This window comes from Cinclus cinclus, chromosome 17, assembly GCF_963662255.1.
Source record: "Cinclus cinclus chromosome 17, bCinCin1.1, whole genome shotgun sequence".
NCBI classification, from domain to species: Eukaryota; Metazoa; Chordata; class Aves; order Passeriformes; family Cinclidae; genus Cinclus; species Cinclus cinclus.
Window position 1 is genome coordinate 2,653,778 of NC_085062.1, and position 15,924 is coordinate 2,669,701.

Below are 15,924 nucleotides of genomic sequence, written 5' to 3' on the forward strand. Positions count from 1 at the left end.
ATCCTAAGACTCTGCAGATCCTCAATTGAGATCCTCAATTGCTTGAGTTCAGTTTTCTGTATTGATTTTAAAGTCATCATTTTAAACTCTCAAAAGGTTTAAACTCAGTGAGTTCATCCAATAACCTGAAGTACAAACACAGCTGCTGCTTGGAAGTTGCACCAATGTCTCTGTGTAGCTTCAGGGTGAGCATCATGGCATTGTTACCATTGGCTTTTTAGGGGGAATTCTTGTCATACCCAGAGCAGAAGTTTGTGAGGATGGAGCCTGAGAAGGTTCTGTGCAGGTAGAAGAGTAAATGCATTGTAAAGGCTTGTGGAAACTTGGAAAGAGCTGGAGCAGCTGAATCTTCCCTCTGTGGGTAATGCTGGCGAGCAGGCAGGGAAAGATTCTGGAGAATGGCAGCTCTCATCAGAATTGGCCACCTAGTTCTGGGGCCATTAATACCTACAGGAAAGGCTGTCACTGGAGTAATTAAAGAGAAAGCAGAAAACGAAATGAGAGAGTTAACGAGGGGACTCCACTGAGCGTTGCATTCCTCTGCAATAGTTGGTGGCAGTGGATGGAGCAGAAACTCCCACCCTCGGCTGCCCCCGAGGAGGAAAAACGCTGGCACAGGGCTGTGGGAGGGGCACTGGTATCCCCAAGTGCTCCCAACCTACACAGGACTGGGCAGTCCACTCCTGTCTGTGCTGAGAAGTGTCAGAAATCAAGTGCTAAATGTGTTAAATGGGCAAGAGAGACACAGCAAAGTATCACTTTATTAACTTATTTGATCTCTTAGTTAAAAAATAAGTTCAAATTGTGGCAACAGGGCATCTTGCCCAGTCAGCAAAGATAAATCCAGTTTAAATGCTAAGAAAAGTTCACATCATATTTGGCTACCTCTACAGTGCAAACCATACACACCTGATCCCATAAACTTTTGTTGGAAGAACCAGCTCCTGAGTGTGGAAAGTTGTTCTGCTCCTCTTGTGGGTGACAGCTCTCCCATTTCAGCAACATCGGAGGCAGTTCCTGCTTAGAACACTAATTGGGAACTTCCTATAAACATTATTCATCTCTCTCTACAAGGCAAGAAATCCAGAACAAAAACAATATGCTAAAAAAAAAGGAGAATGCTCGGCTGTGTCATACTCTATAAATATTTCAGAGCCACCATAAAAAAAAAAATAAAAAGAAAAATAGTCCCTATGTTGTAACAATTACACACTTCAGATCCTTAAAAAACAAGCTAGTGTTTAACCTGAGCTCTCAGCTATAAAAATAGCTTTGTTAATCTTGGCGTAATTCTGTGGTTTATTTCAAGATAAAATACATTCCTGCAGAGTCACATCTTCTTGCCACTTGTGAGTCTTTCAAACACTCAAGAGGACCACAGAAAAAAATGAGGTAACTTTCCATTGTAGCTGCCGGGTCGATGATCTTCGGTCCTCAAAATTACCTCTGTGATGGAAACAACTTCTTCCTCTGCAGAAAATGGAAAAGAGTTTTATTAAAAAACAGGAATGTTTCCTCTGGAATATCTGAAGCAACCAAACTTCTGTGAATTTACTTACACACATTTTCACAGTGCAAACAGAGTAAGAACACAGAGTAAAAATATAAAGAGGTGAAGGTAAACAAAGTACTTAACAGAAAGGCAACAGTCCCGGGGCCACCACCGGGGTGTTGGGAAATAAAATCTTTCCAGTTGGCTTGGAGGAAAGGAGTGATCTTTGTGCCCCAGGCCAACCACTGAGTCACCATTTATGAGCAGTGGCACATGCTGCTGTCTCCAAAACTGAATATAGCCTTGTACTCACTGCTTTCCTCCTGAGTTTTTCAACTGCCCCCCACCCAACCTCTCTCTAGAGGCAAAACTGACTGATGAGAATGGCTAAATCACTGGCAGCTAGGGAGGAAATTGCCCTAATGTTTGTCAGAGCACCTGCCCTTAAATGAGTTTCAAAGCAATTTAAAACCAAACAAACACAACCAAAATCAATTCAATCACTTCTGTATATGAAACTACACAAATGCTTAGTTCTTTCTGGATCTGCTCTGCTTCAGATCTAACTGATCACAGTGATTCAGTGCCTTTTAACACGAAAAGAAAGTGAGAATTGTGTATTAACCAGTGACTTGGAAAGCCACTCATTTTTCTCATGGATCTACAGTGGATTGTGGTGTGTTTGTTCCACTGGCTCTTTCTCACTCGAGGCAGATGTGATTATTTCTGTAGGCTCAGCGTGCTCTCCCCACTCTGCTGCCTCAGCACGGGGCTCAGCACTTTTGGGGATTTGCTCCTGAAGCTTTGTACCATCAGTGGTTTCAGGATGCAAGTCACAGTGCTGGCCTGAACCTATAAAACCACCAGCTGCTTTTACCTCAAGGCTCTTTTTAGTAAAAGCTCTCTCTGTGCACAGGAACATTACAGCAGAGGAAGGTTTGGCATTCCAGCTACTCAGCACCCATCTCCTCCAAGTGCCCCATCAGCTGCACTCTGGGCTCTGAGAGAAGACTCAGTGTCTCCAGGCCTAATGCATGCAGCACCAGCAGAGCACGAGGGTGGTGCAAACCAGCCTGACTTCCCCAGGGAACAGCGGGTTTGGCTCCACAGGGCACAAACAGCTCAGGGACTGCAGCTGGAATATCTAAGAGAGAATTGAGCAACAGCTGCCCACTGGATCGAGGCTGATCTGTGTGAGAAAGCTGGTGTCACACCGTGTCACAGCCCAGCTGGCTGTGGGATAACCTCCCTTTGCAGGCACGAGCGTGGGTTGTGTCAGCACTGGAAGATTTCTTCTTTTTTTTTGCCAGTTTTTCTTCTCATTGTTGCTGGTTTTTATTCAGTTTCATGTGGTGCTCAGGATTTTAACCGTATCTGGTTACTCTTTTGTCCTCAGAACCAGACAAGGTGGTGCCTACTGCAAGCATCCAATCCACAACAGGAGAACAAATAATCAGAGAGTGAGAAATTTCCTGAGTCAAAAAAGAAAAAAACAACCTGCTGTGGGCAAGGCTGCTTTGGATATTCTGAAACAGCTCTATTCAATACATTCTACTTTTGGGGCTCTGAGACCAGGAACAGTATCCTAAAACAGCCCTTGGCCTTGGCACTGGAAAAAACTTCCCAATCTTTCATTCAACAATGTTCATATCCTTGATCCTGTTATCTGTAACACACAGAAGGGTTTTAACTACAATAAGGGGAGTGCAGATACTGGGGAATGAAGTTGTGAGATCTGACTGCCCCAAGGATGAGGAACATGCTTGAGAAAAGTTTAATTATTTGACTAAAGGAACTACTTGCTAACTTAATATCTGTTTGCTGTTACAGTACTCACAAGAGTTTTATTGGAAATACACTTAGAATCTTGTGCCAGGCCCATCTCCAAAATCCATAGAGTGTATTAATATTGCAGGTGCATTTAGAAAGAGGGAAGCAAACAAAAAAAAGATCAAGCTGAAAACACCTTCATGCTCAAGGGAACATCACAGAGAAGAAAAGGAAGCATAGCATCTCTTTTCTTCTGCAGAAGATAACTGGCTTCTATGAAGAGTTCCTGCAAGTTCTGTTGTTTCTATTGTAATGTAAAAACACTACATGGAAATCAAAGGACTCAGAGAATAAAATCTCCAGAGCTTCCAGGTTCAAGCTGGTGAGCAGCAGGGGTACACTTCTTCATTTCCCCTTCTCCTCCCCTCCCCACCAGCAGGGTACAGAACCCAACATGCACCAATTCCCCCTGATTAAATTCTAAAGTCTGAATCTCATATTTATTACATTCCAAAGCTCAGTTTAAAACAGCCTCAGGTGAGCCTGGTTTTAAGCAGAGGTTAGCTGGCCTGCATAGATTAACTCAGACATGCTTGACGAGTTTTGCCCAGAACTGCTCTGAAAGCAGATCAAAGCTCCACAGATGTGGCTCAGGATCTGCTCCCGCCACTACACACGAGTTTGCTTCATTTTCTATCCACTAAAGCACCCGTGCTGAAGGAGAAGCCAATTTCCAAGCTCAAAAATGCAGCATCAGATTCTAAAGCAGAGTCATGGGTAGCCAGAGTAGCTGAGCTGTGATGTGCCAAGCTGTGAGCAGGAGCCAGACAGCTGATGGGGCTGGGCAAGAGCCACAAGCAAGCACTGTGTGCAGGGAGCTTTTCAGGAATCCTCCTACTCAGGAGTCTTTGCAAAAGACTAAACTGCTGCTGTCTTTGCCACTGAATGGAATCCTACAGAGGAACTTCTGAACAAAATATCCTTTCAGTTTATGCAAACGCTGGCACACAACCTTTACACTCAGGCCCAGCACAGCGAAGGGTTTATGGTTCTGAATGTTATAAAAATGGCTTTGTCTGCTCCTTACAGCAACGTTGTTCTGGTCAAGTTCATCTAAGGCTAAAAGGAGTGCAACTTTTTAGAGGGAGTGATACGTGTGAGGATGAAGATGAGGGTTCAGCACTGCTCTGAAACCAGGAGCCTAAACCCTCCCTTTGGGATATACACCAGCACAAGTGTGCTCATTTCGAGGGACAAAAGGTACAATGCCCTTGTCAAACAAGGTAGAAATTCTTATGGATATTTGTCCACCAAACAAGTGACCCTTTCTCTGATTACTTCTACTGCCCAAATACTCAACAGGAACTTTATCAGCACTTGTGCTCATAAAATAAACTGACATGACAACTACATACAGGTTCTTTTCTTTGACCACTGAATATATTCTCTGACCCTGCAATGAAGGAGCTAAAACTACTAACCCACAAAAACTCTGCATTTACTAAGCTGAGCTTCTGGTTGAAATTCACACCCAAAGTATCCTATATACCAGCTATTGCCTATACTGCCCTCCTTTCCATGAATATAATAAACCAGTTCTGACTGTGAGTCTCTGGGACAGCAGAGCAGTGAGTGTGTGCTGAGCCCGAGAAATCATCTCATTGGCTTCAAGTGAGAAAGAAACCACTGTTGGCTTTTTTCTAGACCTCCTACAGCTTGCCCCAAAAAGACTTCTGCTTTCCATCTGCTCAGACACATGCAGGAGTCAAATCCTGTCATGACCTTGAGCAGCCAAACTGAATCCTATAAAAAATTCAAGCACTAAGGCATGCAGGAGTCGTCTCTTCATAACCAATATCCTCCTCATGCTTTGCTAATGCAGTGCAATCCAAGCATAAGGGAAAGGATGTTCCCAATCAGTATTCCTGAGCACCTCACCCTCATCCTGGGAGAGCAATCTGTACCTTATTCATGTTGCTGGTGCTGGGAATGGGGGAAGGGCTTGTGTGGAGGAGGCTGAGCTCCAGATCTGCCAGCATCTGTCGGGACTGGGCCAACGAGCGCTCCAGCTTCCAGAACAGGGAACTGGTGCCCTGCAGGACACAGAAAAGGAGCCAAAGTCATGGAAGGATCTTTTTTTTTAAAGAATTATAATGCACCAAGAATCAGAATTTTGATTTTGAAATGTTTCTGTTAAAAACACTGTGAAGTAACAGACTCTGTCTAATTGCTGGTGTTTCTGATAAACACAGAGCTCTTTCCTAGTGGCATTTTTAACAGACTTCCACATGCAGGTACATGGAGCACTCACAAGAGAGGTACTTCAGAGATAAAGGGGAGAATAAAGACATGAGAAAGAGGGAAGACCAAGCAGAACAGGAAAGAAACCATATCCAACAGTTTCTGATAACTGCATCCACGTGTGCCCAGATATTTAGTGGAATTACCAATTAGACAGCAACCATTTTCCTGAAACTTTTGATTCCAAAACCTTATTAATTTTTTCAAAACTCATTTATACCTATGCTGTCCAAGATATATTGAGCAACAAGGATTTATTTTTAAAAAAATACATTATCACCTCTGCCATAAGGCTGTTGTCTCATCATTTGTGCCCCCAGTTCTTCCATGCCAGGAGACACTTCCATTCCTACCATCAGTCATAATTTCCCTTAAAATCAGTCAAGGACATTGTGCAATAAGATACTGACTGTGTTCATGAAATATCTGTTTGTTGGCTTAGTCACTGCCAGGTCACTGATGTCCAGAGGGGAATCTTCACCAGAGAATTTCTCAGAACTTTGAGTAATGTTGCTCTTCTGAGTGGACGTTGAGAGAGAAGCCAAGTGGAGGGAATTCAGATCCATGTTTCCTTCACTGTTAAAAAAAAAAAAAAAAAAAAAAAAAGACATTGGCAGAAACAGCATCACAATCTTTTTAAACTTTCAAGGGAAAATTGTGGCACAACATAAATAACTGTGGGCCCTGAGCCAAGGAAACCAAGAAGCTTGGGAGATTATCCTGTTCTTCAGAGCATTCCCATGTTTAACAGCTTCCCTAGATCAGTTTCATCCTCTGAGGACCAGGGTTTGACATTCAACCAGTCTCAACCAGCTCCATGATCATGTGCTTGAGTGTGTATTTAACCTTGCAAAGAGCACACAAAAGGCAATATTTTGTTCTTCCCAATACTCTGCTACTTGCTCCCCTCTCACACCCAAATCCCTTTTAGGTTCTAATCAACCATTAGGCAAATTAATATTTGTAGGTGTACCTTTCAAGGGAATTTCACAGTGTTTTACAGTCATCATCTCACTTCAGAGATGACAGGAGAGTTTTCCCAAAGAAGCTTGGGTCTATTTATTTTTAAATACAGGAGCAAACCACATTCATCAGCTTCTGAACACAACAGAAACAGAGTACTAGCCCTGCCCGGATTGGCAAAAAACAGAAAAGGATGTGTATTTTAAAGAAAATACCATCTTTGAATCAATGACATTTCATTAGATATTCTTTAGATACTTACTGTGGTGTAACAATGCATTCCATACCTGGCAAGACTGTTAGAAATAAGTGTATTTTTAACTGACATTCAATCTAGGAAAAAGCCCCCATGAGGGTTGCCAGCTCATGAGTGTCTGCTGTGTCCTATTTCACTTCTCCCATAAAACGCTGGGATAAAACAGGCTCTCTTTTGAGAGAGAAAAGCTCATGTCTGTGTTTCTGACAAGGACAGGTTCTGTGGAGACGTCAGGGAACAAGCAGCCTGGAGTAGGGATGTGAGGAGATGAGATGAGCAGGACCTGTCCTGGAAAACACACAGGTTGGAAAGGAAGGGGACACAGGAAGGATTTGATTTTGAGGCATGGAAATGGCTCAGGAATGGGTGGCTTAGTTCCAGCCCGAGCAGACTCAACAAATATCTGCTGATGCTCCATCTGCATAATGAGAATGGAGATAAAAATCCAAAGGCAGCAACCGTTGGCCCAATATAAATGAAGTCACCAAGTCAGAGAACACAGAAATTATTCCTGCACTCTGGGATTTCACAATCCCCTCTGCCATTGGGGAAGGTATTTGACTGTTAACAGCCTCCTTGTTGGCTGTTCCAGAATTCAGGAACTCATGGCAAAAGTATTTGCTGGGCTGACAGGGAGGTGCCAGCACCCTTCCCTAAACACAAACTACATCATCAGCACTCTGAAAGCAGCAGTGGAAAACTGGAGGATCCAGATTCAAGTCCCAGGAGGAATGCTGTGTTTGGTCTCTGCCATTAATCCCTCCACAGAAGCAATGCTCCTGCCTTCCTCCCATTTTCGGGTGAGGATTTATTGCCTGGCAAATCCGAGTCAGCAGAGGCTGGAGAGCAGACAGGCAGGGATTTGCACTGAGTCAATCCATCTCCAATTAGCAGGGCCCCAGGACCAAATGTGGGCATCAAGGAAACTGGAGAGCTCAGCAGCAAATCCCAAATGGGTAGCACAGCCCCCCCCTAACTGGAGGAGATCTGTTCTAGATGCACTGCCCAGGTCCAATTTGTTCCTTTTCCTTTAAAATTCCCTTAAAATTCAAGGACAAGACAAATAGGGCAAGACAAAAAGTGAAAGCAGCTTTCATGATTCAGCCTCAAAAGGGATTTGGAGGGATGGCAGTGTGTCATTGGTGCTGCTGGGGGAGTTGATAAGAAAGGTCAGGGTAGACAGAAGGGAAGTGGAGTCTTTTCAATGATTTATAGGCAGTGGAAACTAGAGAGAGCCCACACGGCGTGTGAGGCTCAGCTAAGACACATGGGAATGTGCCAGGCCAGCATTCTTTTTCAGTGGCTGCCCATTCACCTTGTTTCTCAACAGGTCTGTCTCAAGGCAGCAACAATTTCTACAGTATTTCTGGTTCAAAAGCCACACAGAATGAAAGCATCCATACATCAGATCTTTCCATTCCATAAGATTAATCTGTTTGGATGCTGGGCAGGCTTGCTGGCAAACACTGTGAGCAGGTTTAAACAGCTGTTCATTCACTGTGCTTGTCAAACCAGCAGCTGGAAGGCTCCTCTCCTCTGGCTAAAAAGCAGCTATGAAATCGCTGTGAAACTTCAGAAATCCTTCTAAAATACAGCTGGTAAATCAATTTTTGAAAGGAGATAGAGGGGCCAACAGAACAAATCCACAGCAAGTCCCAGCTCTGAATACCTTTGCTTATGCAGGCACAAAGCCACTTCTGTAAACGCAGAGCAGGTTTTTATCTCGGAGACATTCCAACATCACTGAGACACCTGAGTCTTCTTCTGCCACTTCTCAGCATTAGAAACCTCATCCTGCTCACCCCCAACTACATATCCTTTTCCTCCCACAGCACAAACAGAAGGATAGAGTCCCACAAACTGGAGAGCGGACAGATTGCTGTCCTTTAAATCTTGCCATCTCATTTCTTGCCCTGACAGAGGCAGCAGCCTGTGCTCAGAGCTGCGTCCTACATTCTTGCCCAGCCAAGGTCTGATTTCTCAACAGAAATAACACAAAGTCACTAAAGCATCACACAAAACCTGGATCTGTTTCTTGCCTCACAGAAACATCACTGTACAAATCCAGCTCTGGTCAGAACATATTTGTTACAAGCAACACCTGGGATTTCAAAAAATAAAATTATGTTCTCAATTAGTTTATTTGGCTAAGTTATATGGTATTGCAGCTTCTCCTGCCCACACAGCTCTTGGGGATAAGAGAGGAGAAAAAATAAATGCATAAAAATAGAATCATGATACTTCAAGAGCTATTTTTATTTTAAATTTGTTACTTTTTGGGTTGATAGACTAAATTTAAAACAGCAGTTGCTTTAAACATAGCTTGAGATAATACTAAGAGCTTACACACCTAAGTTTCTACATACATCTAGCTTATGCTTATTTCTTAAATGCAACAAATTCATAACCTTTTTGAGCAGGTACATTTCATCTCTTGTGCAGTCTCGAAACAGCTGTGATCTTTTCCATGGCACGTATTTCCATCTCTCTTTTTGGGTTTGAAAATCTCCAGCCATTCCAGATCTGACAGTGGCTTGCACCATTCTTTATTTATGATGAAGTTATTAATACTGGAATCAGATTCAGACTTGCAAGTTACAGGAGACTCTCTGCTTTTTTGGCCAGACTCAATGTCAGATCTCTCTTCCCAGGTTTTGTTTTCATTATCAGATTTGTCAGATGTGATGTTGTTCTGGATCAAAGTGCTTTGCAAATCTACACGAGATCTGATGCTAAGCCAATGATCATATGAAGGCAAAGATACCTCAAAGAATTTTCGGTCTCTGCTTTTCACTCCACTCTCTCCAATTTCCCTGTTTCTCAATGGCTTTGTGTTGTTTGCCTCACGACATTTTTCACTGTCTAGCTCATCAAAGCTTGATGCAACATCCTGCTTTTCTCCTTCTTCCGCAGGGACAGCCAAGCCCTTCTCAACTTTTTGACACTGGTTTAACAACGCTGAGGTAGTTTCCTCCAAGTCTGAAGCATTCAGTAACTGTCTATTATCTACTTCACACGTCTCAGGGGTGGGTTTTACCCTACTTGCTGGAACTGGTGCAGTTCCACACTCCTTGCACATCCTGTGGCTGCACTCAGTCCTACCCTTGTCTGTCTCGCTGGGGCTTTCAGAGGCAGAGAATGTGGCCCCTGTGCTACAACGGCACGACAAAAACAAGTCAGAAACACTGCAGGTAAAGAGCATCCCCAAGTGCACTCCTAAAGCTCTACAGAACACAGGCTGCTGCTGCCACGGTTCTGCAGCAGCTCACACAACACCAGGCAGCTGTATCCTGCCAAAATCCCACAGAAAATCTGCCTAGATTTGGCTGTTACTTTTCAAAATCAGTCTGAGAGTTCCCTCATGTTTTATACAATACAGTGATTCTGTCTGAACCTCCAGGGTGTGCACCAATTCTCTAAGTTTACTTCCTAAAATAAACTTTGCTTTTTAAACCAGAGTAGTAGGGAGCCAGATTAACACCCCTACCACCACACTAATTCACTTTCTAAAAAAACCATGAGCTGTCTGGCCTGCTACAAGACTTAGTTAGTCTGTGACTGATGTTCATGGTCTCTCCTGACCAAATAAAACACAAGGTATTTGACAGCTTCGCTGGATGTTTGTGGTTGAGCCCAGCAAAGCCATCCTGACCCAGCACACACCTCTGTTAGGATGCTAGTTGGGGCTGAACAGTGAAGTCTCTCTCTGAGGAAAACCTATTTAAGAAAAAAAAAAATTAGCTGTCTTTACCTCCTTTCACTTGCTGCCTTTTCATGCTTTTGCATGGAGTCCTGAGAGCTTTCCAAGTTGACATGAAGGAAGTGTAAGTCCCGCTGCTGTTTTACACAGACCTGTTTGAGGCAGTGAGGGGCATTAGTGAATGTCTGGGTACAGGAACATCATCATCAGGTACTACCATAGTGCTTGTCTTCATAAAACATCCTCCAAATGTTTTCATAAACCAATGACTGTAGTCAAACTATTGACAAAGAATTCCAAATCTAAGTGGACATCTCTGCATGTATTTAGGAAAATAATATTTTGCAGCAATAAACAGGATTTCCACTAGAAGATTAGAATATTCTTCGAAGATGGAACCACACTGAACAATAAATAAAATATCATTACTGTTACCTGATGTTTAATACATGTTGTTATTACGTTTACAGCTACAGAATTACAGGACATGGCTAATGATCATGGGATTTGGCTTCCACTGCAGGGGATTCTTTGTGAAGCTAAAGGAGAAGGTAACTATCCATCAATTATTTGCAATTAAAAACATGGAACATGCATTGAGAACCTCAGCAGAGAGCAGGTGAACACACTAAGTTGTGAGAAACAGATGTGGCAGGACACTGTGCCCCTTAGTCTGCCAAGTTTACTTTGGGCAGGTGTGCAATCCCAATGCTGCTGCCCTTTCACATGACTTCCCAAACCTGGAAGCACCATGGGGCTTTTCAGCTTAACCCCAAATGAAATAAATCAACATTCTACAGGGATCCCAGCAAGACATAAACAGGTATTTTTTTTTTTTCCTAATCAATAATATCTAGATCTAACTTTTATACACTGTTCCACACAGGTCTGGTGTTTCTGAAAATACCCCTCTAACCTCAGGGCAGAAACAGAATCAGGGCTGTACCTGTCGCAAACTGGACAATTCTTTTTCAATCCGCACTTGCTTAGACTTGGTAAACTGATAAAGTTGATCCTTTCTCTGTGCCTCCTCCACTGCTTCAAAAGATAGTAATAATTTTTATTACTTCAGGTGAATAGACACAAAGCAAGTGCATTGCTAATGCTGTGTCTGTAGCAGTAGAAGGCAGTACTAAAACAAAACAAAAGCATTTTCTAAAGATCAATGGGACCTGTTTCTCCTTCAGTAAAAAAAGCAACCCACAAGAAAACAAAAAAATCAAGTATTTTCCTTGGACTTTTCCTCAGCACCTGGTTTCATTTCACTAGCAGCAACCCTGTGCTTCACTAATTTATTTAACATTTTCAGAAAGGAAAAGAGAAAAGGGAAAAGGGGAAAAAAAGAGGAAAACATAAAGGAAATTCAATTAATTAATTCTAATTCATGCACGTAGAGGAAGTGCAGCAAAACAATTCCCAATTCTATTGGTTTTAAAATAATGAGACATGGGATCAACATCTGGCAATGGTAATAGCAGACTAAAAATGACAGACAAGGAAATCATCTCACAGCAGAGGAACACCTTTGGCCACCTAATCTTTCAAGGTTTCTGTGGCTGTCCCCAAGAATATTGCAGTGACCTTTCCTATCTACTGCAGGACCACATGTTCTTCAACCCAAAACCAAAGATATAATGGAGAGCAAGGTGCAGTTTGCCAAGGCCTGCATATTAAACCAGTCTAAACCAAACCCATCACCTAAAGAAAGCAACAGAGAAGAGAAAGTCTCAACATTTTCAGGAGAGAATCCCCTGAGCCACTCCTCCCCGTGTAATCACTTTGGTGAACTTTGTGCTTTCACAAGACTTTATAAAGTGTCCCTGCAGAAACCCCAGATATTGCTTCCATAGAAGAATGGCACACAAGGGATATACTTTTATTAAATGGCAAGGAAGGCAGGTAACAAGCTGCCTCATTCACAGATATGAGTAAATTGCTGCCCAGAAGTCTCTGAGCCACTGAAAACCAAGGCATGAAAGGCCAACTGCCCATCCTCACCTGCTAGTATCAGCTCACTCCTCAAGCAGCCATTTTCGTGTTTCAGGTGACTGATTTCTTCCTGGTGCTTGCTGCTTTCTTTCATCTTTTCAGAAAGGACATCTGAAAAACAAAATGTAGCATTTCCCAGAGTGGAAAGGAATCGTGCTGGCCTACACTAAATTAGGTGCCCAGCAGGAACATTTACCTTTCATCCTATTTACTTGAAACAAGACCTCGTTCAGTGTCAGCTTGAGGTCTTGCTGTTCTCTGGGGCGACTGAATTCCTCCAACTGTGCTGCACGCAATGCACTCTCCAGTGTTTTAAATTTAGATGCAACCTCAGTAATCTGATCAGTTGTTTCAATTAAGGCTTTGTCCTGAAACAGGAAACACAAGGAATTCTTATTTTTTATATCATGGATGGGTTTTGACAAGACAACAGTACATTCTTCTGCAGTGGTTAAAGGGATCCACAGACTTCCTTCTGAGCTTTTGAGGAAAAAACCAAAAATACCTGCCAAATAAAATCCTGGAAACAAGCTTTTTAATTAAAATAAACCAGTTTATTGCTGACCACTTTTCCCTTCTCAAACAAGCCTAAAAATTAAGCATGAGTGAGATCAGCAGTGACCAGGAGCCTTGTGGCACTGTCACCAACAGCTGCAATGCAGTTTGACCACAATTGGTGCCCATGAGCTGACAGATGTTACAGATGTTACCTTCAGTTGAAGCATAGTGAGAAGCTCCTGTTCCCTCGCTTGCAGCTGGCCTGTTTTAGCAGACAGTTCCAAAACTGAGCAGTGGAGACTCTGATTTTTCTCCTAGTGAACAGAAATAAGTGTCAGCTATTACTTCAGTGATTCCAAGTTATTTTTTCCCATTAAATATGTCCACAATGTTATTTAAACATTGTGAATGGCAACGTGGGATCCTGAGCAAACTGGAGAAAAGAGGACTGGAGTAAAAACTGTTCCCCCATTTGCTTGTGATCAAGGGTCTTAATACCCTGCAGGTCTCAGTTTTGGAATGTTACATTTCATCACAGGGATCCTGTAAATGCCTGGACTACAAAACCAGACCATTACTCAATCCCTACCTCCAGAGCCTGGCAGTGAACAGATGAATCTGTTACTTTTTGAGTGAGCTCTTTAAACTTCTGTTGTGCGCTTTCAAGTGTGATCTTACTATCATTATGCTGGGATTCTAATAACTTTAACTTTTTGGTCAGTGATTTTATAATTGCATTTTTCTCGTTCAGCTCACCTGAAAAGGAAGGAGACAAAGTTATATGTTGAGAAAACAGCTCAGAGGCTGCCATGCAATTTCTTAAATCTCAGAAATAATTTAACCCAGTGTTTTAAAATCACACGATTCAGACCTGGATGTTTATGTTGCACACTCTGAAGGAGGATTCCCTGCCTACCCAGGTCAGATGGAACAGGAACTGTGTGGTGAGCTCTGTACTGAGACTGCTCAGAGCCACCAGGTGTTTTGCTGGGTGCTTGTTCAGAGCTGTGCAGCAGAACCTCAGGGCACATGGTTCTGTAACTTGCCAGCAGTTTGCAAATTTTTCTCTTCCCCCACATTTATTTAATCAGATTATTTTTTAAAGAATTTGCAGAAGCAACTGGCACATTCAGACAGGAAAGAGTTGTGTTATCATCACAGCCCCTTCAAGATCATATCACTTCAGCAATGGTGTGGAAGCTTAGATCTCAGAGAAAGAGAATAAAATTTAAGGCTGAAGGGTAGGAAATGGTTCCTTAGATGATGCAAAACTGTTATTGAGGGGCTGAAGCACCTGAACATATTTGTAAGACCAGGATCTCATTATTTACATCACAACACTTACTAGTTAATAAGCTGCATTTTTCTGCTAAACTCAGTATTTTTTGGCGATCATCTTCCCAAGCTTGAATGTGTCTCTCATGCACTGCCACCATGTCATTGAGCTCCCTGTCACGATCTTTCAGTTCTGCAATTAAAAGCTTGAGTTCCTGTCTCTGCCTCCTAATGATGCTGTTCTGGTGATCGGGGCTAAATGCCTACAAAAGGTGAGACATGGAATGCATTTCAACACAAGGAAGTGACAAATTCTCTCATAATAAACTCGAGGGGTTTATTTTTAGTTGAGCTGTGTTTATATTACAAATAGAGGCCATTCCAAGAAGTTCCTTTTGCTCGTGGTACCACCTGTGGCCCTTGACCGAAGCCCTTCGCAGAACAAGGTGGTACCACCGGCGGTCCATGACTCAAACTCTCAGCAGCACAACGAGTACCCTCCCACCCAAAACAGAGCTGACTGTTAACAGCACTCTCACGTTTTACCTGGGGCGAAGCAGAACGCAGCAGTGACGAACTCATAGGGGACTGGGGGCCAGAGTTCTGCCAGGCATTAGTGGAACCGGGAACGCTTCAAGGCTGTCACGCTCAGCATGGAGACTCCCCCGTTACCGCCGACCCTGAGGGGCACCAGCGGCCTTGAGGCGGACGGGGCGGGGGCGGCCCTGAGGCCTCCCACAGGCCTGAGGGGGTGTGCGTGGGGGTAGCCCTGACGTTACCAACCACCCCCGGGGAGCGGCCTCCAGTGCCCGGGCAGGGCTCCGCCGCTGTCCCGCCCGGCTGGGGCGGCCCTTCCACAGCGCAAGGGCTTCCCCTGCCCTCCGTACCGCCGCCCCCCACCCGTTACCCCCCGTTACCCCCGGCCCCCTCCGGCCCGCCGGCCCCGCCCGCCGTTGGAGGAGGCCCCTCCCACCCCCCAGGAGGGGCCGCGGGTTCGAGGCCCGGGGCTCCCGGTTCGAGTCCTTTCACCTGCGGGTTCGAATCCCGCGGCCGCCTCACCCCGGGGGCTCTGCTGGCAGGGCTGGAGCTAATAGAAAAATGCGGTAATTAATAACGTTGTTAATACGGGATGAGTAAGAATCAGGCCGGAACGTTACGGATTGGAAGCAACTTCCCTGTCCAGCGTTAAATGGGAGGGCTTATAGAGATGCAGGCAGCTCTTGAGATACGCTACTTCCAACGACAAGAATAGAGTTCTCTCTTCAGATACACCCATGGTTTATAAATAGAAATCATCGAAAAAAGCAACGTTACAGGAAGAGAACAGAATGCCTGACACATCACCCCCTTGGCTTTCAGGTCACCGAGGTTTTGCAGTGACAGGAGCAGGTCACTTCCAGGACTCTGCCACCAGGGAGCATTTACTGTTATTAAATGGAACAGGGAAACAATAAGGACCAAGTCGACGCTCGAGGCTGTTTTTGGGAGTACAGACAGCAAAGCTGGCACCTCACCCCACCTGCTAACATGGCCTGTAGAATAATGTTCACTATTGTGTTCCATTACTACCACTCTTGAATGAGCAGCAGCCTAAAAGCATAAAGCCATTACACCTGCCTCACCTAGAAGCCAAGCAGGGTTAGATCTTTGGAATTATGAAAACAGGATAAATTTCTAAGT

At 43.9% G+C, this 15,924-nt stretch overlaps 1 protein-coding gene across 1 annotated transcript; it reads right to left on the reverse strand.

Moving 5' to 3' along the window:
• Positions 1 to 676: 676 nt before the first annotated feature.
• On the reverse strand, positions 677 to 14,826 carry CCDC62 (coiled-coil domain containing 62). The gene is made up of 12 exons (XM_062504285.1): positions 14,791 to 14,826; positions 14,315 to 14,507; positions 13,559 to 13,725; positions 13,182 to 13,283; positions 12,668 to 12,839; positions 12,481 to 12,582; positions 11,429 to 11,517; positions 10,534 to 10,634; positions 9,191 to 9,934; positions 5,953 to 6,139; positions 5,227 to 5,355; positions 677 to 1,470 (listed from the first exon to the last, which is right to left on the reverse strand). Exons 1-12 carry the CDS (start codon positions 14,824 to 14,826, stop codon positions 1,441 to 1,443), a joined length of 2,052 nt encoding a protein of 683 aa, XP_062360269.1. The 3' UTR covers positions 677 to 1,440.
• Between the last annotated feature and the right edge of the window lie 1,098 nt (positions 14,827 to 15,924).

Coding starts and splice junctions, on each gene's coding strand:
- CCDC62 (XM_062504285.1), bottom strand. CDS start 14,826: ATGAGTTCGTCACTGCTGCGTTCTGCTTCGCCCCAG. Junction 12,840..13,181: donor TCACTATGCTTCAACTGAAG/GTAACATCTGTA, acceptor TTCCTGTTTCAG/GACAAAGCCTTAATTGAAAC. Junction 5,356..5,952: donor TCAGTATCTTATTGCACAAT/GTCCTTGACTGA, acceptor TGTGTCCTGCAG/GGCACCAGTTCCCTGTTCTG.